The sequence below is a fragment of the Plecotus auritus genome (genome assembly GCF_963455305.1).
Source record: "Plecotus auritus genome assembly, chromosome: 3".
NCBI lineage: Eukaryota > Metazoa > Chordata > Mammalia > Chiroptera > Vespertilionidae > Plecotus > Plecotus auritus.
The window spans coordinates 170,802,884-170,824,859 of NC_137772.1; the positions used below are offsets into that span (position 1 = coordinate 170,802,884).

The 21,976-nt window shown below is 39.6% G+C and overlaps 1 protein-coding gene and 1 pseudogene across 2 annotated transcripts in view; both read right to left on the reverse strand.

Moving 5' to 3' along the window:
• Positions 1-8,571: 8,571 nt before the first annotated feature.
• LOC308243368 (ribosomal protein uL24-like) overlaps positions 8,572-21,976 on the reverse strand; it is a 45,070-nt pseudogene continuing 31,665 nt past the window's right edge. Inside the window, exon 2 of the transcript in view lies at positions 8,572-8,851. The product of the transcript in view is annotated as a ribosomal protein uL24-like (transcript). The remainder of the gene's footprint in view (positions 8,852-21,976) is intronic.
• LOC308243363 (olfactory receptor 6C4-like) lies at positions 9,598-10,527 on the reverse strand (the record flags this gene model as incomplete). Its single annotated transcript, XM_080658666.1, has 1 exon — positions 9,598-10,527. One exon carries the CDS (start codon positions 10,525-10,527, stop codon positions 9,598-9,600), a length of 930 nt encoding a protein of 309 aa, XP_080514792.1.

Sequence of the window (21,976 nt, forward strand, 5' to 3'; positions counted from 1 at the left end):
ATATGGTCTATCTTTGAAAAAGACCCATGTGCACTTGAGAAGAATGTATATTCTGTGGCTTTGGGGTGAAATGTTCTGAAGATGTCAATTAATTCCATCTGGTGTAGTGAGTCATTTAGGATTGATGTTTCTTTGCTGATGTTTTGTTTAGAGGATTTGTCCAATGGTGATAGTGGGGTATTAAAGTCTCCTACTATGATTGTATTGCTGTCAATCTCTCCCTTGATATCTTCCAGGAGTTTTTTTTTATGTATTTGGGTGCTCCTGTATTGGGTGCATATATGTTTACCATAGTTATTTCTTCTTGTTGGATTGCTCCCTTTAGTATTATGAAGTGGCCTTCCTTATCTCTTGTTATGTCCTTCACTTTGAGATCTAATTTGTCAGATATAAGTATTGCTACCCCAGCTTTTTTTTCAGTTCCATTTGCCTGGAAAACCTTTTCCTATCCCTTCACCCTCAGTCTGTGTGCGTCTTTTTTCTGAGGTCGGTTTCTTGTAGACAGCAGATATATGGGTCATGTTTTCTTATCCAATCCGTTACCCTATGTCTTTTGATTGGGGCATTTAATCCATTTACATTTAAAGTTATTATTGATAGGTACTTATTTGTCGCCATTCCTATTCTTTACCCCTGTGTTCCTTCTTCGCTTCCTATTTCTTTCTTTTTTTTTTTTTTTTTTACAGCAGATCCTTTAGTATCTCTTGCATTGTTGGTTTGGTGGTAATAAACTCCCTTAGTCCTTTTTTGTCTGTGAAGCTCCTAATTTCACCTTCAGTTTTGATTGACAGCCTTGCTGGGTACAGTATTCTTGGATTCAGGCCCTTCCTTTGCATGACTTTGTATATTTCATTCCATTCCCTTCTGGCCTGATGCGTTTCTGTTGAGAAATCAGTTGCTAGTCTGATGGGGGTTCCTTTGTATGTAACTTTCTGTCTCTCTCTTGCTGCTTTTAAGATTCTTACTTTGTCGTTGGTGTTTGCCAGTTTAATTATAATGTGCCTTGGCGTCGGTCTTTTGGGGTTCATTTTGCTTGGGACTCTGTGAGCTTCTTGGGTTTGTGTGGGTTTTTTCTTCCCTATATCAGGGAAATTTTACTGTCATTATCTCTTCAAACAGGTTTTCTATTCCTTGCTCAGCTTCCTTTCCTTCTGGAATCCCTATTATGCGGATGTTGTTTTGTTTCGTGTTGTCCCAAAGTTCCCTTAGGCTCTCCTCCTGCCTTTTAATTTTTTTTTCTAGAAGTTACTCTACTTGGGTATTTTTTCCTACCTTGTCTTCTAGCTCACTGATGCGGTCCTCTGCTTTTTCTAGTCTACTATTGATGCTTTCTAATGAGTTCTTTACAGCAGCGATGTCATTTTTCATTTCTTCTTGGTTCTTCTTCATTTCCTCTTGGTTCTTGCTCATATTGTTGAATTTGTCTTCCATTCTTTCAGCCACCTTATGACCATTTCTCTGAATTCTTTCTATGGAAGGTTGCTTGCCTCCATTTCGTTTACTTCCTTTTCTGGTGATGCCTGCTTTTCTTTCATATGTGGGCTGTTTCTTTGTCTCCCCATGGTCTCTCTTCTCTGGGTGTCTGGTTATGTAGTTCTCTCTCTCCTGCGTTGATTTAAAGGCACAAAATACAGCACTACCAGGTACAACTCACAAGGCACTGAACAGAAATGTATTCACTATATTAATAACCTCCAATAAAGGTGACCACCAGAGAAAATCAAATTAGGTGATAGGAGAGAAATAAGAAGAGGAAAAAGAAAGAAGAAAAAAAAGGAGTGTCAAAATGAAATTGGGAAAAGGGAAAGAAAAAAAAAGAAAAAAAAAGTAAGAGAGACCAGAAAGAGACTAAGAGAGAAAGGGGAACAGACTATATATATTGGGGATAAAACTCCAATAGAACAATCACTAATCCCAGCAAATGCCAGCAACAAGGGCCTGGGGATTAATACAAACTACAACACCAACTAATATTGAGTGAGGCAAGGGAAAGCTGAACAAAAAAATAAACAAAAGAAGAATAAGCAAAACAATCTCACCAAAAAGCATAAAAATTCGATATAATCTACATTCAAGCGAACAACAACAAAAGGACAGAGAGAAAAACAATTTTTTGGATAGTTAAGACAGAGAATAGAGAGGTGTGTATGGACTTGGAGCAGGGGATTGGAGATTAGATATGTAAGTAGGGTGAAATTTTAACAAGGGGTAAACAGAAAGAATAGGGAAAATCTAAAGCAGGAAAGGGGTAAGATAAACAGGACACTGAAAAGGGGAAGGTTAGGAAGAGAGTGATGGCATAAAGGTAGAGTTGAGATAGAGTAAAACAATGCTAAAGGAAAGATAAAAATAGAATGTAGAACACTAATCCCAAAATAAATTGAAGAGAAAATAAAATGATACTTAAAAAAAAATAGTAGTAGTAATAATACGGATTGAAAATACAAATGTATTAATTAAAAAGGTAAAATCAAGTGATGGAAAAAAAAATAAGTTAGTTTCTTGAGTAAAAGATGCAAAAAATGAAAATAAAAAAAATAAAAAAATAAAAAATAAAAATAAAATGTGGAGTAGTGAAGGTCATTCACTTCCTCTGTTGTTCTGTTTGGCACGCCTGTTTCTCAGTCTGTACAGTATTGCAGTTCCCTGCATTCCACTGCTCTTCAGTGTTGTAAGCCAGTCCTGATTTTAAGCAGGCGGTGTGTCTTAATTTCTCGTATTCCTTTATTTTTGATTACACAAGAGTCAATTTGTGATTCAGCCCCTGGGTGGCAGTGTTTCTGGATTGACTTCTGGGTCTATCTATGGCCTCTCTAGGGAGTGTTAGAGCCTTCTTTCCCTGTGGCACTCACTACCAGTTTGTGGGAGTGGGCTGCCTCAGAGCTGGCTCTCCGATGGTCACTCCCCGCTCCAATCCCCAGGTTCCAGAAAAACAACTTTCCTCTGCAGTCTCCCAAGGTGTCCCCAACTGGGTGATCCTATGTACTGGGCTTAGTAATCAGAAGCAAGAATTTCAAGAGGAAAAAGCCCAAGTGTGCGAACTCCGGGGCTGCGCCTAAGTCTAGGCACCCGGCGAACTCCGGGGCTGTGTGTAAGGTTAGGCAGCCTGAAATTCTTAGGGTGTCCCTGCACTTCAGATCAAAATGGGTTGCTTCTTAGAAAGCCCTTCTGTTAGCAGCTCTGAGGACCCCCTTCCACATTCACAGATCACGCCAGCCCAAACAGCCACGGATTTTTCTAGGCACAGACTTCCCTGGTCCTCCAGCTCCCGCAAAACGCGTGTTCCTCTCTCCCGCCGGGACCAGAGACCTCACCTTATCCCAGGCGAAATCTGACCTTTCCGTGGTGGAGTGTAGAGCTCCTCTGAACCCGTGTGTTTGCGCCAATTGGGGACCGTTGTTCTGGGGCTCGCAGCTGTTCCGTGGGTGCCGCAGTTGTGGATTCTCAGGCTTCCGATAAGCTCCACTTTTCGGTTCAAGATGGCGCATACTCCGCGTCCAAGCCCGCAGCTCCGGGAGGGGACCCGGCCGCAGTAGGTGCTGCCCAGTCAGGGGAACCCGTCTAGCAGTCCCCCACCTTCTTCTGGAGTTCAGCTGTCTCCCAACTTGCCAACAAACACTCCTCGTGCGACCCTCAGCTGTTCTTTCTTTCTGCTCCGGGACAAGGCTCAGAACACGTCTGTCTATTCCGCCGCCATTTTTTCTCCTCCCCTCTTTTTTTCAGGATTGTATTTATTTTTAATAGACTTTATTTTCTTTAGAATGGTTTAGATTTACAGAACAATTGAGAAGATAGTATAGATTGTTCCTGTATATCATATGCTAAGCTTCTTGTATTAATATCTTATATTAGTATGATGTATTTGTTGCAATTAATAAACCAAAACCAAATCATTATTTTTCAATATTATTTTTCATTCTTTAATTTTTTAAATTGAATTAAATTCCCCCATCACCATTTATCCCACCTATACCCTCTTCCACCTCCATTCCCCCTCCCATCACCACCACAATCATCACACTGTTGTTCCTGTCAATGAGTTCTTTCTCTTTTTTCTCTTTTGCTCAATCCCTCCAACCCCCAGCTGCCACCCCTGTACAGCTGTCAGCCTGCTCTCTATCTATGAGTCTGTCTCTATTTTGCTTGTTAGTTTACTTTGTTCCACATATGAGTGAAATCATATGGTGCTTGACTTCACTGACTGGCTTATTTATCTTAGCATAAAGTGCTCTAGGTGTATCCATGCTGTTGCAAAGGGTAAAAATGCCTTCTTTTTAATGGCCAAGTAGTATTCCATTGTGTAAATATACTTTAGCTGTTTTATCCTCTCACCTACTAATGGAGCCTTGGGCTGTTTCCAGATCTTGGCTATCCTTATATATAAAAACCCTGGGTCATAATGTCAAGTAACAAGGGAGCTCGACCAATGGGAAGTCAGTCCTGCAGTTAGTACTGGGTTGCTGTGGCAACCCAGGCTGACTGCTTCTGCTGCAGGTGCAGTGCCCCAGCACTGACTGCTGAGGGGGCTGTGAATCAGGGACAGAGAGAGGCCTGAAGAGAGAAGCAGGGACTGATCCGTTGCCTCTGTGGCAGCTTTTGATCAGCACTTGCCTCTCTTTTACTCCCAGAGTGGCCAGCGGCCACACCTCCATTTCTCTCCAGGCCTCCACTGGGGCTGCTGATCTGCCACGCCTTTATGATCAGGCACCGTTGATAGGCCCAGAGACACTGACTGGCATAGAAACCGATCAGTCAGAACCAAATCTGGGTGAAGTGTGATGAGCAAATGGCTGCCTAGAGGCGGAGCTTTTTATGCTGACTGGCATAGAAACTGACCAATCAGAACCAAATTGGCTGGCAGAGGAGGGCAGGTAGGGATGAGATCAGGCCTGCAGGGGAGGACAGTTGGGGGCAAGATCATGCTTGCAGGGGAGGGTTGTTGGGGGCAAAATCACGCAGGCAGGGGAGGGCCGTTGGGGGCAACCAGGCCTGCAGGGGAGGGCCATTGAGGGTGAGATCAGGCCAACAGGGAAGGGCAGTTGGGAGTGATTAGGCAGGCAGGCAAGTGAGCAGTTAGGAGCCAGTGGTCCCGGATTGCAAGAGGAATGTCTGACTGCCGGTTTAAGCCTGATCCCCCAAATGGTCCCTGATTGGAAAGGGTGCAGGCTGGGCTGAGGAACCCTCACTCCATGAATGAATTTCATGCACTGGGCCACTAGTTGTAAATAATAGTGCAATAAACATAGGGTGCATATGTTCTTTCAAATTGTTGTTTGGGGTTATGTAGGCTCCCCTGTTGTAATTGAATTTTGATTGCTATTGGGCTGTTCATGCATGGGATCCACACTTAGGCTGCCTGCTGTGAGGCTCAGACCCCAACATGGCATGTGAGCTGCTGATCATACGATGTGGTATTCACCTCAGCAGGTTTTGGTGTCTGCTGAGATCTTGCTTTGGATATACTGTGTGTGAAGCTTATTGGATTCTGCTCTGTTGTCTGAAGCTTGTCACTGGGTGTATTGCATATGGGCCTCTTGTGGGGACTCTGATGTAGGACAATGTCAGACGTTGCCTGTGACTGGCCCTGGGCAACCTGTTTGGAGCTTTGAATGATCCACAGTTTGTGGCTGCCTCTGCTGGACTTGGGTGTGTGTGAAGAAAGGACCAAGTTGCACACCAAGTCTGGCTTTTACCAGCACTGGGCTTAGGGAAAGGCAGCAAAGTTCTCAAAGAACCAAGCCTATTTAGCTTAGTCACTGAAAGAGCCTCTGGCTGTACTCCTCAATAGGGCATAAGTTCCATAGGGTGGGGTGAGATGAATTCCACAGGGTGGAGCTATTGTTTTCCCTTAGGCTGCTAACTCATGGAGGAGAGTGCTCTGCCCAAGAAAGATGGCTTCTGCAGTGGGGGAATGACTCAGTATAGGGATCCTGGAGTCTTACCCTTCAGTGCAATACAGTCATAGTAGGGGACTTTAATATCCCACTGACACCACTGGATAAGTCCTCTAAACAAAAAAATCAGCAAAGAAACATCAATCCTAAATGACTCACTAGAACAGATGGAATTAATTGACATCTTTAGAATATTTCACCCCAAAGCCACAGAATATACATTCTTCTCCAGTGCACAGGGGACATTTTCAAATATAGACCACATATTAGGACACAGTCAAAGTCTCTTCAAATTCAAGAGGACAGAAATCATAACATGCATCTTCTCAGATCACAATGGCATAAAACTAGAAATCAACTATCATAAAAACAATGAAAAAAATCATACACTTGGAGGCTAAATAGCATGCTATTAAACAATGATTGGGTTACCAAAGAGATCAAAGAAGAAATAAAAAGCATCCTGGAAACAAATGACAATAAAAACATTACAATCCAAAATATATGGAACATGATAAAAGCAGTCCTGAGAGGGAAGTTCATAGTTCTACAGGTCTACCTCAAAAAACAAGAAAAAAAAATGGTAATAAATTATCTAACCCTGCAACTTAGAGTATTAGAAAGAGAACAACAAGAAAAGCTTATAGTATCTGAGCAGAAATAAACGACATAGAGACAAAAAAAAAAAAATACAAAAGATCAATGAAACCAAGAGCTGGTGCTTTGAAAGGATAGATAAGATTGATGAACCTCTAGCCAGGCTCACCAAGAAGCAAAGAGAGAGAACCCAAATAAACAAAATAAAAAATGAGAGGTCAAGTAACGACTGACCTCACTGATATAAAAAGGATTTAAAAAAAAATACTACGAACAACTCTACTCCAACAACCTGGATAACCTCCACGAAATAGACACATTCCTAGAAAAATACAAGCTTCCGAAACTCAATAGGAAGAATAAAAAAACCTGAATGGACTGATAACTACTGATGAAATTGAAACAGTAATAAAAAATCTTCCAGCAAACAAAAGCCCTGGACCAGATGGCTTCACAGGGGAGTTTTACTGAATGTTCATAGAAGAACTAAAACCAATCCTTCTCAGACTATTCCAAAAATTCAAGAGGAAGGAACACTTCCAAGCTCTTTCCATGAAGCCAACATCACCCTAATCCCAAAACCAGATAAAAACACCACAATGAAAGAGAATTACAGGCCAATATCCCTGATGAACATAGATGCTAAAATACTCAACAAAATCCAGCAAACCGAATCCAGCATTACATTAGAAAGATCATACACCATGACCAAGTGGGATTTATTCCAGGGATGCAAGGCTGGTACAATATCCGCAAATCAATAAATGTGATACTTCACATAAACAAATTGAGAGACCAAATTAAAATAATCATATCAATTGATGCAGAAAAAGCATTTCACAAAGTCCAACATCCTTTTCTGATAAAAACTCTCAGCAAGGTAGGAATAGAAGGATCATACCTCAATATAATAAAAGCCATATATGACAAACCAACAGCCAACAGTATACTCAATGGGCAAAAACTAAAACCATTTCCCCTAAGAACAGGAAGAAGACAGGGATGCCCACTCTCACCACTCCTGTTTGACATAGTCCTGGAAGTACTAGCCATTGTGATCAGACAAGAAGAAGAAATAAAAGGCATCCAAATTGGAAAAGAAGAAGTAAAGCTGTCTTTATTCGCAGACGACATGATACTAATAAAGGGGTAATATGCTAATTAGACCGGGAGACCTTCTGGACGTCCTTCCGGACAAAGTCATGGTGGCAAGGCAGAGGCAGAGGCAGTTAGGGGCAATCAGGCTGGCAGGGGAGGGAAATTGGAGATGAGCAGCCTGGCGGGGGGGCAGTTGGGGGTGATCAGGTTGGCAGGGTTGGGCAGTTGTGGGCAAGCAGGACAGCAGAGGGGGGGCAGTTGGGTGTGAGCAGGCCAGCAGGGGGGGCAGTTGGAGGCGATCAGGCTGGTGGGGGAGGGAAGTTAGGGGTCATCAGGCCAGAAGTGGGGGCACTTGGGAGCAATTAGGCCATCAGGCAGAGTGGTTAGGGGTATCAGGTAGGCAGACAGGTGTGTGATTAGGAGCCAGTGGTCCCGGATTGTGAGAGAGATGCCCAATCCCAGTTGGACATCCCTTGAGGGGTCCCAGATTTGACAGGGTGCAGGTGGGCTGAGGGACACCTCCCCGTGCATGAATTTCATGCACCGGGCCACTAGTAAATAATAAAAAACATAAAGCACATATGTACATACGTCAAAATTATGGAACTTTTTTCTTTTACAAATAAATGGGAGATGGCGATGTAACCACAAAACGATGTATGTCGAGTCAGACATAACCTGAGGATCGTCTGTAATCTCCAAAAAAGAATGAGAAGAGTGGTATTGTTTCACATTTTTGAAAATTTTCAAAATGTCTAGTTCAAAAATCTATTTGCTAGAAAGAAATATTTGTTTTTTAAGAAACATTTCCAATTTTTATTCATAAAATTAATCCAAACAGCAGAATAGATATACAGAGCCACATATCAGTAACAAACCAGGAAGGAAACAAAATATTCCAGAGACATCTTGAACAATTTTAAAGGAATACACACCAGGCTAAAAACCTACAGCTAAACCATGGATGCCCAACAGGTTACATTTATTCCTGCATGTTCTCAATAAGTTCTTCCTTATATTTGCCTTTTCTTTTCCATCTTGTCGAGACTTGGCTTTGTGTTCAAGAATTTTTTCCCGATCTTTGTCCAGTTTTAGCCTGGTGATAACCACCTTGCTGGGGTGAATGCCCACGTGGACAGGTGTGCCGTAGCCTTGTCACGCTGCACCCGCTCCATGCAGATGACATGTTTCTTCCTGTACACCTGCACTACCTTGTCGATTTGCTGACCTTTATAATGTCCTCGAACCACCTGGACCTCGTCGTCCATGCAGATGAGAATGGAGCAAACGTTGTACTTCTGCTGCAGCTCCTTGGAGGGCGGGGAAGACGTGATCTTGGGGCACATGTGCAAGGGGGCGTTTAAGTGGCGTTTGCGGTTTTTGCTGTGGTCCGAGGTCACGAAGGCGTTGAACTTCATGGTGACTGTCTGGCACTGGATGTGCTCAGAACTAGGAAGAAATATGTGAACTGGGTTTTTTTTTGGAAGATTTCCCCCTCATTGTCAAGTTTGAAATATAACTTTGATACCTTTTCATAATAAATTCATCTTAGATATTGTTTTAATAAGGTGGGTGTTAGAGAAGTTCTCCTGTGTTTTCATGGAGAAGAACTTTACGAATGTGTTCAGATTTTTCTTTGAGTTTGAGGTATGCTGCAACCTGCATGGCGGGGTTCAAGATCTGAAGGAGGGACCGATGCCCAAATGAAAATGCTAGACAAAAATATGAATTATTAAGGGGTGGAGGCCAGGTGGAGTTTCTTTCTTGAAGAGGCTCCTGAGACCAATGCTGTCTGCTTTTTATTCACTTTGAGTACACATTTGCCCTTTAGCAATGCATACAGGCAGATCAAAGGTAAAGTTTGGTAGGCAATGTAAAGTATCAGGTCAGGAAATTGCCTTGAGCCATTGCAATCACAGCAGGGCAGTCCATTGGCCTTCCAATGTCTCTCTGCACTTTTATGCTAATTGCTGTTTGCTTTAGCCTCCAGCAGAGGTCTTTATGTTCATTAAAGAGTCATAATCTTCCTGGTCACATCCTTGAAAGCTTGTTTTACTTGTTTATTTCTTAGAGTGTAAATGAATGGGTTCAACAAAGGGGCTACTGAGGTATTGAGCAGAGCTACTCCCTTATTGAAGGCAATTCCCTCCTTTGCTGAAGGTTTTATGTACATGAAGATGCAGCTGCCATAAGAGAGGGAAATGACAATCATGTGGGAAGAACACGTGGAAAAGGCCTTTTTCCTTTGCTGAGCAGAGGGGATCTTCAGAATGGTCCAGATGATGTTTGTATAGGAGATACTCACCAGCACCAGAGTGACCACCACAGTCACAAATGCTAAAATAAAGTCAACTATCTCCAGGAGTCTTGTGTCTGAGCATGATATCTCTATGAGGGGTCCATAGTCACAATAATAATGATTCAGTATGTTGGAGGCACAGAAATCCAGCTGACTGGTCCAGATGATTGGGGATATGATGATCAGGAAACCACCTAGCCAGGAGCAGAGAACCAGCTGGGTGCAAACCCTGCTGCTCATGATGGCTGTGTAATGCAGCGGTTTACATATGGCCACATAGCGGTCATAAGCCATGGCAGCCAGAAAGTAAAACTCTGTGGCCCCGAGGAGTATGGCAAAGAAATACTGAGTGAAGCAACCGGCAAAGCTGATGGTCTTCTTCCCAGTTAAGATGCTGAACAGTAGCCTAGGAGTGAAAGTGGTTGTGAAGGAAATTTCTAAAAAGGAGAAATTCCGGAGGAAGAAATACATGGGAGTCTGGAGGTGGGAGTCCAGTAGTGTGAGGGTGATGATGGCCATGTTTCCAATAATACTAAATATGTAGGTCAGGAAGAGAAGTATAAAGATGACAAGTTGAATTTCTGGGATGTCTGTTAGTCCCAGAAGAATGAATTCTGTCGGAAAGGTTTGGTTTTTCATCGCTAACTCTTACAGCCTAGGAAGGTACAAAGGAACAAAGTTGGTGTTTAGAAGGGAAGAAGAGCGCAGGAGCATTCAGGAGAGGCTAAGGATTTTTTGTGGAATTTATTCAACACTCTCGCCCTCCCACCCCCATCAATTTGACTCAAATGAGATTTTCTATTGGATAGAGTCTGCCTCTTCACAAAAATTTTTGTTAAATTCCCCACATAGGAGGATTTTTCTCCATGGCTCCTTTTCAGGCTCTTCATGTACTTTCTTAGCATATCTTCTAACCCAATGCCTAAGTTATCATTTTCTCCATTTAGTGTCTTTTGAAAACTAACTTTTGACCTTTTATCTGCTAATTTGGCAGTGGTGTCTCATTTCCATCACTCTCTTGGTTTTAGTGTGAGAAGAAAAGCTAACTATGTTAGCTCATAGTTGAGGGACCTTTAGGAGGGAATAAGCAATACTGTTATAACTGTGTATCCAAAGAGATCCCCAAATTCCCTTAGATTTTTAGAATTTGTGGACCATTGTGACTAACATCAGTCTCTAAATCTTTGCAGTCAGTGTCTGCTTTCCCTCCGGTCCCAGTTTGCAGATGACATGATACTGTATATAGAAAACCCTAAAGACTCTACCAAAACAACTAGAATTGACTAATGAATTCAGTAAAGTAGCAGGATACAAAATTAAAATTCAGATGTTAAATAAAGTTAATATTCAGAAATTGGGGGCATTTTTATATACCAATAATGAACTATCAGAAAGAGAAACTAAGAAAACAATCCCATTTATAATTGCAACAAAAACAATAAGGTACCTAGGGATAAATTGAACCGAAGAGGTAAAAGACCTATACTCTGAAAATTATAGGATACTAAAGAAAGAGATTCAGGAAGATACAAATGAGTGGAAGCATATTCTGTGTTCATGGATAGGAATAATTAACATATTAAAATGCACATATTACCCAAAACAATCTATTAATTCAATGCAATTCCTATTAAAATACCAATGGCATATCTCACAGAACTTGAACAAATATTCCAAAAATTTATATGGACCCACAAAGGACCTGAATAGCCTCAGCAATCTTGAGTTACAAAGAACAGGTTGGAGGAATCATGCTATCTGACATCCAACTATTCTACAAGGCCATTGTAATCAAAACAGCATGATACTGGCATAAAAACAGGCATGTAAATCAATGGGACAGAATAAAGAGCTAAACCCACACCTTTATGGTCAATTAATATTTGACAAAGCAGCCCTAGCTGGTTGGCTCAGTGAATAGAGTGTCGGCCTGTGTACCAAAGGGTCCCGGATTTAATTCCAGTCGAGGGCACATACCTCGGTTGCAGGCTCCTCCCTGGCCCGGCCCGTGTGGTGGCTTGTGCAGGAGGCAACCAATCGATGTGTTTCTCGTACATGTTTCTCTCTGTCTTTCCCTCTTTCTGCCACTCTCCCTAAAAATCATTGGAAAAATATCCTTGGGTGAGGATTAACAAAACATAAATAAATAAAGAAATAAAGGTATTAAAATTTTTTTTGACAAAGGAAGCAAGAACATACAATCGGGTAAAGAAAGTCTATTCAGCAAATGATGTTGGCAAAGTTGGAGAGATACATGCAGAAAAAAAAAGAAAAAGAAAAAAAAAAAAAGAAACTAGATCACCAACTTACACCATACACAAGAATAAACTCAAAAGGGATTTAAAGACTTAAATGTAAGTTATGAAACCTTAAAAAACCTAGAAGAAAACAGAGGCAGCAAAATATTGGACATTTTTTCATAGCGATATTTTTAATATGTTTCATGGGCAAGGGAAACAAAATAAAAATTAAACAAATGGGACTACATCAAACTAAACTGCTTTTACACAGCAAAGGAAACCATCAGCAAAATGAAAGACAACTCACTGAATAGGAGTACATATTCGTGAATGACATCTGATAAAGGGTTAATTTCCAAAATTTATAAAGAACTTATATAACTCAACACCAAGAAAACAAACAACCCAATGAAAAAATGGGCAAAGGACTTGAATAGACACTTCTTCAAAGAGGACATACAGATGGCCAGTACACATATGAAAAGATGCTCAAGGTCACTAATCATCAGAGAAATGCAAATTAAAATCACAATGAGATTTTACCTCATAGCTGTCAGAATGGCTATAACTAATAAATCAACAAACAAGTGTTGGCAAGGATGTGGAGCAAGGGGAACCCCTGTGCTCTGTTGGTGGGATTGCAGATTGGTGCAGCTACGTGGAAAACAGTATGGAGTTTCCTCAAAAAATTAAAAATGGAACTGCCTTATGACCTAGTGATTCCACTTCTTGGAATTTATCAGAAGAAACTCAAAACACTAATTCAAAAGAATATATGCACCCCTTTGTTCCTTGCAGCATTATTTACAATAGCCAAGATTTGGAAGCAGCCCAAGTGCCCATCAATAGATGAGTGGATAAAAAAGGCTGTGATACATCTACACAATGGAATGCTGTGTGGCTGTAAAAAAGAAGGAACTCTTACCTTTTGGGACAGAATGGATGGACCTGGAGAATATTATGTTAAGTGAAATAAGCCAGTCAGAGAAAGACAAATACCACATGATTTTACTTATATGTGGAATCTAATGAACAAAATAAATTAACAAAATAGAAACAGACTTATAGATAATGAGAACAGACTGACAACTGTCAGAGGTGAGGGAGGTGAAAAAGGTGAAGGTATTAAGAAGAAAAACACACACATAGACATGGATAATAGTATGGTGATTGCCATGGGGAAAGGACGTGGAGGGAGGTGGAAGTGGGCAAAGGGAGGATAATGGTGGTGATACTTGAGGTGGTTAGCACAGGATACAGTATGCAGATGATGTGCTATAGAGTTGCACACTTGAAACCTGTATGCTTTATTAACAAATGTCACCCCAATAAATTCAATAAATTTTTTAAAAAAGTTGCAAGTGTCATTTGGGAGTTTCTTTTTTCTTTTTCTTTTTAAAATATATTTTATTGACCTTTTTACAGAGAGGAAGGGAAAGGGATAGAGAGTTAGAAACATCGATGGAGAGAGAAACATCGATCAGCTGCCTCCTGCACACTCCCTATTGGGTATGTGCCTGCAACCAAGGTACATGCCCTTGACTGGAATCGAACCTGGGACTCTTGAGTTCGTAGGCTGACGCTCTAGCGACTGAGCCAAACTGGTTAGGGCTCTCTCTCTCTCTTCTTTTTTAAAATATATATTTTTATTGATTTCAGAGAGGAAGGGAAAGAGAGAGAGAGAGAGATAAAAACATCAATGATGAGAGGGAATCATTGATAAGCTGCCTCCTGCATGCCCCCTACTGGGGATTGAACTTTCAACCTAGGCATGTGGCCTTGACGGGAATGGAACCAGGGACCTTTTAGTCTACAGGCTGATGCTCTATCCACTGAGTCAAACCGGCTAGGGCTAGGAGTTCCTAATGAAGAATATAAATGACTAGGGGGCTATTCATACCATAATTAGAAAATTCAAGTAATTATTTGTTGTTTATAGCTGAGGAATAGGGTTCTTAATATTTACATAGCCATTGTAAAACTTAATTTAAATTATATTTCACTTTTATTTATTCTTCTCCATGGTTCTCAAATTCTCAAAACCATTCTCAGCAGATAACTCACCTACATTTTATTGATAATTAGTAAAATTTTCTCTGGCATGATCCTCCTGTCTACATTTCTTCTTTCAAGACAGTTCTGTCCTACACTCATCTTTTCATACTCTGTTCAAAAGAATTGATTATCCCTTTTGTGTCAAAGGTTAGTCCCTCTCTGACTTTTGAAAATAGAAACTAGTAAACATTTTACCATCTTCTAAATCAAGAAGCAGTTAATGTACATTGATTTATTTGGTTACAATTATAATAACAATAAATTATTACCATTAATTGAGAACTTACTATGTGCCAAGTCTTATCATTATTTTATTTGATACCCATAATAATCCTTTGAGAAAGGTATTGTTACTATCCCCATTGTGCAGATGAGGAAACTGAGTTTTGGAGCAGTTGATAAGTTGTTCCAGCTTCCACCGCTAGGGTACTGTGGAGTCTGACCCAGTGCCTCCTGATTCCACAGCCTGCACTCTTGACTCCCAGGTTGTGCTGATTTCCCATCCTCACAGAGGGGTAGAGCGATTATGATCATTATCTCAACCTTACAGATGAGATAATGTGGATTAATTATACTGTAAGGATAACAATGGTAATGATGGTGAAACAGAGGCTGGGAAAGTTTAAGTGATTTGACCAAGAACACACAGCTAGCACATTCTTCCGAATCTAAGACACATGTGGACCAAACTTGCTTCTTTATTTCTTAACAAATTTATTAAATGGTGATTGCATATTGAAAAATATTCTGCATATTTATATTTTGCCTCTACATTATCTTTGATTTTTTTCTTCTAATATCTTCTTCTGTATTTTTTTCTCATATATTCTTAATTTCTGGTTTTAACTAATGGGTCCTTCATAATTTTTCCTCCTTTCTTGGAACTCTAAAGATGCATGTCTTACTCTTCTTTTTTCTAAACGCATATTTTTCAGAAGTTGCTCTTGCTTGCTCTAGTTTCCAAATGAGTGAAACAACCCTGTCCTGTAGCTATCTCATGCTGACTCTCAAATAAATATTTGTAGGTCTGAATTATTAACTCTCCCATATTTTTTAATATATCTTTATTGTTCAGATTATTACAGTTGTTCCTCTTTTTTCCCCCATAGCTCCCCTCCACCCAGTTCTCTCCCCCATCTGCTCTCCACCCCCCACTGTCCTCATCCATAGGTGTACGATTTCCCATATTTTTAACTCTCATTTTCTTTTGTATGTTTTCTTCTCAAATTAACCTTACTACGTTAACAATGGTGTATTGTATGATCTCATTTTGTTAAAAAGACATATATGCAGACCAGCTGCAGAGACTCAGTGGTTGAGCATCATTCTATGAACCAGGAGGTCATGGTTTGATTTCCTGGTCAGTCAGGGCATATGCCTGGGTTGCAGGCTCAATCCTCAGTAGAGGACCTATAGGAGGCAGCTGATCAATTATTGTCTTCATTGATGTTTCTATCTCTCTCTCCCCCTCCCTTTCTCTCTGAAATCAATTAAAGATATATTGAAAAAAGACATACATGTATATAAACATCTTTTATATGATACAAAACTATATTTTCATGTATATTGTCACATACGTCTGAAAAAAATAAACAGTATTACTTCAATGAAGTTAAATGATGAAGTGGGGGACATACAGGGAGCTGTCCTTTTTTACTTTATACTTTCATACCTTTATACCTGCCTATATTGTATGAAGGTTATAAAACAAGTATAAGTTCATTTTAAATAAAAAAGTCACAGTTATAAGATTTTATGTCCTACAATCATGGACAAATAACATTTATATAACTATAAGCTGAGAATATACTTACACTTGACTTCAGGGCAGTGATGTGGGATTTTACCCACACATGTCGTGGGATGAATCACAAGTTAGAAGTCAGATGTGAATGAAAGATGGCATAAAACTGAACTTGTTAGCTTTCCCACCAGTACTTATTGACCTAATTATTCACAAAAACTTACAAGCTTATGAAAATTTAGTAGAAAAAATCCTACTGGTCCTGCCATATATGAGCTTATCTGTCACTTGCTACTTCTTATTTCCACATTAATTTTAAAATGCACCCTGATGTATATAATTTTATTAAACAACGTAACTTCAATAAATTTGATACAAAATAAAAAATATAAATTGTACCCTGGCCAGTAAATTAATCCTTTGAGAGGTGATTTATTTAAGTTAAGCATACTTATAGTAGTGATAATAAAAGCACCCTCGCTTCAAAGTCTTATTTCCTCTGTTCTGACTTGTTTGAGCCGAATATATGCTGCTTCTGATTTTATATGAGGCCGAAACATATTTTAAATGTTTGTATTTAGGGAGACCTTAAGATAATTAGTTGAGGAAAGAAATGAAAGTTCCCAGGAGGCCCAAATTCAGAGTATGCTAATGAACCCTATTTGTTGAGAACTCTGGAATTGAACCTTTAATAGGAGATTGGGGAAGAAGTCCAAAGAGACGCCAAGGAATTTAACAGGGGAACATCAGGATAGTAAGAAAGTTTTGTGGAAACTGCAGTAATGATAATGATTAAAAATAACCATAGAAAGTAGAAAAACACGTTTATTTTGATCAGTTTACTGCATGCTGGGCATAATGCCAAACAACATATCTTTATTATATTTAAGTACAATGCTGGATAATATTTAAAAAGTCACAGTACAATGCTAGATAAAAAATTAAAAAGTCACAGTTATAGGATTTTCTGTTCTATAATCACAGACAAGTAACATTGAATAAACTATGAACAAGATAGTAGCAGTTAGAGTGTTTGTCTTCTGTTGCTGTGGTGATGTTATATTGGTCAAGTAACCCGAGATAGTCTTGAGGTTTTAGCATTTTCTCCATTAGTGCCTTTTCCTTCCCATTAGTCTTTGGTGTCCCGATAAGTGTTCTCTGATGGAAGACTGGAGGTCCTGCGTCCTTCCTCTCTCTCCTCTACAAGGCTTGAAAACCCTCTTCCCCTGTTCACCGCCACTCCCACGCAAACCTTTTCAAATCCACACAGTCTCAATCTCTACATCTTTACAAGGAAATGGTAATTGTCATGTGGCTCTTCAAGAGCTATCAAATAAGAAGCTCCTTGACAGGAGAATTTTCAGATTGCATGAAGCCGAGGAATATGATCTTAGAGGGATCAGCGATTGACTTCAACCAAGACCCTAGGTGATATGACATTAATTTTCAAACTATGATTGGTGAGAGGAATGGGTCTATTGGGGTTGTTTCTAGACAAACAGCCTGTGATTAAGATTTACCTTCAGCCACCTGTGTGAGCAATCTCTCCCCCTGTTCCCAGTTTGGCTTTAGACAGACAAAACTAATGGATGAGTATGGAAAATATGGATCTTTGAGAAAGCTAATGTGCTATGACATTACGGAGCTCTTTAGGAAAGATGAACATAGATAGTCCTGAGAGATTGTTGGAGTCAGTAACATATACACCAGGAAAATAGGTGATGGGGAAAAGGCAAGAATCATGGAGGGGCAGAATAAGAGCAGTATAATGTTCAAAAGAACGGATTAATGCAATCTGGTCTAGGGCTTTAGGGGAGAGGGCATTTATTTGTGGGTTATCCTTGATGTCTGAATGCTAGACAAAGAGATAATTTTTTTAAAAATATATTTTATTGATTTTTTACAGAGAGGAAGAGAGAGGGATAGAGAGTTAGAAACATCGATGAGAGAGAATCATCGATCAGCTGCCTCCTGCACACCTCCTACTGGGAATGTGCCCGCAACCAAGGTACATGCCCTTGACCGGAATCGAACTTGGGACCTTTCAGTCCGCAAGCTGACGCTCTATCCACTGAGCCAAACCAGTTAGGGCCAAAGAGATAATTTTATATTAGATATGACAGATCTTACTTTTCTCCTAGTCCCCAGCTTCTTTTAGGAGAATTTGGCCAGAGGAGAATGACTAGGTGTAGATAGGAGCCAAATGGAGTCTATTATAGTCTCTTTTTTGAAATTTGCAGTTAGGTACAGAGTCTGGGTGGGTAAATTGACCACCTACAATTGACCACCAGCAGTGCACAAGGGTTCCTTTTTCTCCACATCCTCGCCAGCACTTGTCCTTGGTTGATTTGTTGATGATAGCCATTCTGACAGGTGTGAGATGGTATCTCATTGTTGAAGTGTTTTTAATATTGTCTCTTAATCTTATCAACCTAACTTGTAATAGCATTTACACTTTTAATTTTTCTGACAACTTCTACTGTTCCAGTTTGCTGCTTCTTATTTTAATCAACAATGTCAGAGATTATGCCTGCATCTCTAATCAGTACTTTCACAGAATTACAGAGGTGTCATACTTTTCTAATGACTTTTATAAAGGCAGCAATAGTTTTTTCTGTTCTTACTTTGGCCTTATGATTTATTTTTCAAATGTCTAAAAGCCACATTTTTTAATGAAGACAGTTCATTGGAAAAGTGAATTCCCACACTCGGCATACCTGATTGAAACATGCCAGCATCACTGTATAAACTAGAATCAGCAAGCAAAAGTTGATAAAGCTCTGAAGCATGGGGGTGTTCACTTTGTATTTTTCTGCCAAATACTGGCTGGTGATGGCTGTTCTACATGTACACAAGGACAACGTCTGACCCAGGGCAATTGTTTTCAAAATATTCCAGGTGAAGAGATTGCCCGGCAGCCTGTGCAGCGGCCGGCGACCAGTTCCACGGATTCCTGCGCCTGCGGCTGCCGCTGTGGCTGCAGTTGCGGGATGCAGGGCCCTGCCTATGGGGCTGCCTCCATCCAGGCACCTGAGGTCTCTGCGCCCGGAACCCCGCCTCCAAATTATTTCTTACTCTGACAAACTTTATGACTTAGAGTGTAAGATTCAGGAACGCATGAGCAATAAATGTGTGAGTTGAGTGTCTAAAGTGAAACTAGTTTGTGTTACAGGTCATATTATTCAAAAACTTTGTTTCTCCCTGGGTTTTAGAATCCCTCACCCTATTGACATCAGGCTTGATCTAATGGATTGCTTTAACTAGTGTTAATCAAGTGTGAGTGGAATGTTGTGCATTATTTTGGGGCAGAGGCTTTAGAGCCAACATGGGGTCCACCCTTTCCCTTCATGACAGGATGGCAATGTTCCAGATAGAAGCTACTTCATTAAGTCTAGACACTTGAATAAAAATAATGTGCAGTAGAGCTACCACAGTGGGCATGCATGCATAATGAACAAAAGACACATACCATGTAATTTCACTTCTATGTGGAATCTAAAGAACAAAATAAACAAAACAGAAACAGACTCATAGATACAAAGAACAGGCTGACAGCTATTGGAGAGGAGGGGAGTTGGGGGGCTGGGTGAAAAAGGTGAAGGGATTAAGAAAAAAATAAAAAACTCAACTCATAGACATGGACAACAGTATGGTGATTTCCAGAGGGAGTGTAGGGTAGGGGCAAGTAGAAGGAAAGGGAGGATAAATGGTGATGGACAGAGACTCGACTTGGGGTGGTGGACACACAATACAATATGCAGATGATTTATTACACAGCTGTAGACATGAAACTTGTATAATTTTATTAACTAATGCCACCCCAATACATTTAATAAAAAAAGAAATCAAGCTTTGTCTTTGTAAGCCTCTGAGATTTCAGGTTGTTTGTTATTGCAGTACAATGTATGTTTTCAGGCTGATACAGCTGGATTTGTATGTTGGAGCCCAGGGAAAATTTTGATAGTCAGTGCATTGAAAATGCAGATCACTATGACTAGTATAGAGATTTTAACAATATTAATTTTTCCAATCCATGAACACAAAATATATTTTCATCTATTTGTGTCTTTTTCAATTCTTTCATCAATGTCTCATAACTTTCAGTGTACAGAACTTTCATCTTCTTGTTTACATTAATTCCTAAGTATTTTATTGTTTTTTTTTATGCTATTGTAAAAGGGATTATTTTCCTAATTTCTCTTTCAATAGTTCATTTTTAGTGTAGAGAAGTTCAATACTTTACTGACTTTTGTATGTTGGTTTTGTATTCTGCAACTTTTCTGAATTTGTTGATTAGTTCTAACATTTTTGTGTGTAGAGTGTTTATGGTTTTCTATATATAAGGTTATGTCATCTGCAAACAGATGTCATTTTACTTTTTCCTTTCTGATTTGAATACTTTCATTTATTTTTCTTACCTAATTTCTCTGGCGAGGACTTCCAGTGCTATGTTGAATAGGAGTGGTGAGAGTGGGCACCAGGTCTTGTTCTTAACCTTAGCGTAAAAGCTTTCAACCTTTCATTGTTGAGTATGATATTAGCTGTAGGCTTTCCATATATGGCTTTTATTATGTTGAAGTCTGTTCTTTCTATACCCACTTTGTTGAGAGTTTTTATCATGAAAGGATGCTGTGTTTTTCTGCATCTATTGAGATGATCATGTGACTTTTAGTCTTCATTATGTTAATGTGATGTATCACATTTATTGATTTGCTTCTATTGAACTCCCTGTGCATCCCAGGGATAAATACTGCTTGATCATGGCATATGATGCTTTCAATGTGCTGTTGAATTTGGTCTGCTAGTATTTGAATAGAATTTTTGCATCTATATTCATAAGGGATAATGGCTTATAGTTTTCTTTTTCTGTGGTATCCTTGTCTGGCTTTGGTATCAGTGTAATGCTGACCTTGTGAAATGAGTGTGGAGTGTTCCATCCTTGTCAACTTTTTGAAGCAGTTTGAGAAGGATTGGCATTAATTCTTCCTTTAAGTGTTTGGTAGAATCCACCCCTGGAGCCATCTTGTCCTGAGCTTTTCTTTCTTGGAAAGTTTTTGATTACTGATCAAATGTCCTTACTCATTATTGGTCTGTTCAGGTTTTCATTTTTTCATGATTCATTTTGGTAGATTATATGTTGCTAGGAATTTATGCATTTCTTCTATATTGTCTAAATTGTTGGCATATTATTAGTCATAGGAGTCTCATGATCTAAAAAAGTCCATATGAGGTATGACTTGCTAATTCATTGCTCTCAGTGTATAAATTCTCAAGTGATCAAGTTTCTTCACCTTAAAAAATATTCAATTCTGGGCTCCCTCATTCATTTGTCCATCCATCCATCCATCCATCCATCCATCCATCCATCCATCCATCCATTATTCATTCATCTATTCAACAACTAATTATTGAGCAACTACCATTGCTTGGCTTTGTAGATTTAATTGTGATCGAGAAGATATTATCCCTGAACTCCTGGATCTTACAGACTACAGGTGAATACAGACTTTGATTATGTAACCATTACTTTAATATACTAGTAATGAGAAAGCACTGATACTAGTAATGAGAAACCATAGGGAACCTAAGTAGATGAATGGATACATTTTATATAATTTTCTGGCAAACATGAATATATATCTAACTAAAAGAAAAATTTTACAGAACACTTCTTACTATGTGATGCAATTTGATAGTTTAAATTTTATTTGATTAAAAATTTTTTTCCAAATGCTGGTTGCAATGAACTAAATTTGTTAAGAGGATAGATTTTTTTATATCCTTATTGTTGAGAGTATTACAGATGTCTCCCCTCCCCTCTCCCTAGATTCCCCCCCCCCCCACATTGATCTCCTCCACCCAGATCCTGCCCTGCCTCAGGCCTTCACCATCCTATTGTCTTTGTCCATGGGTAATGCAATTGAGGATGATTTTTCTCTACTTTAGTTGTAATTTCAGTTTGGTCCTGGAAGGAGGTGAGTGTAGCTTCCACTTAATCCACTGCCATCTTGGATCTTATAATCCTTTCAATATGTTGTTGAATTTGGTT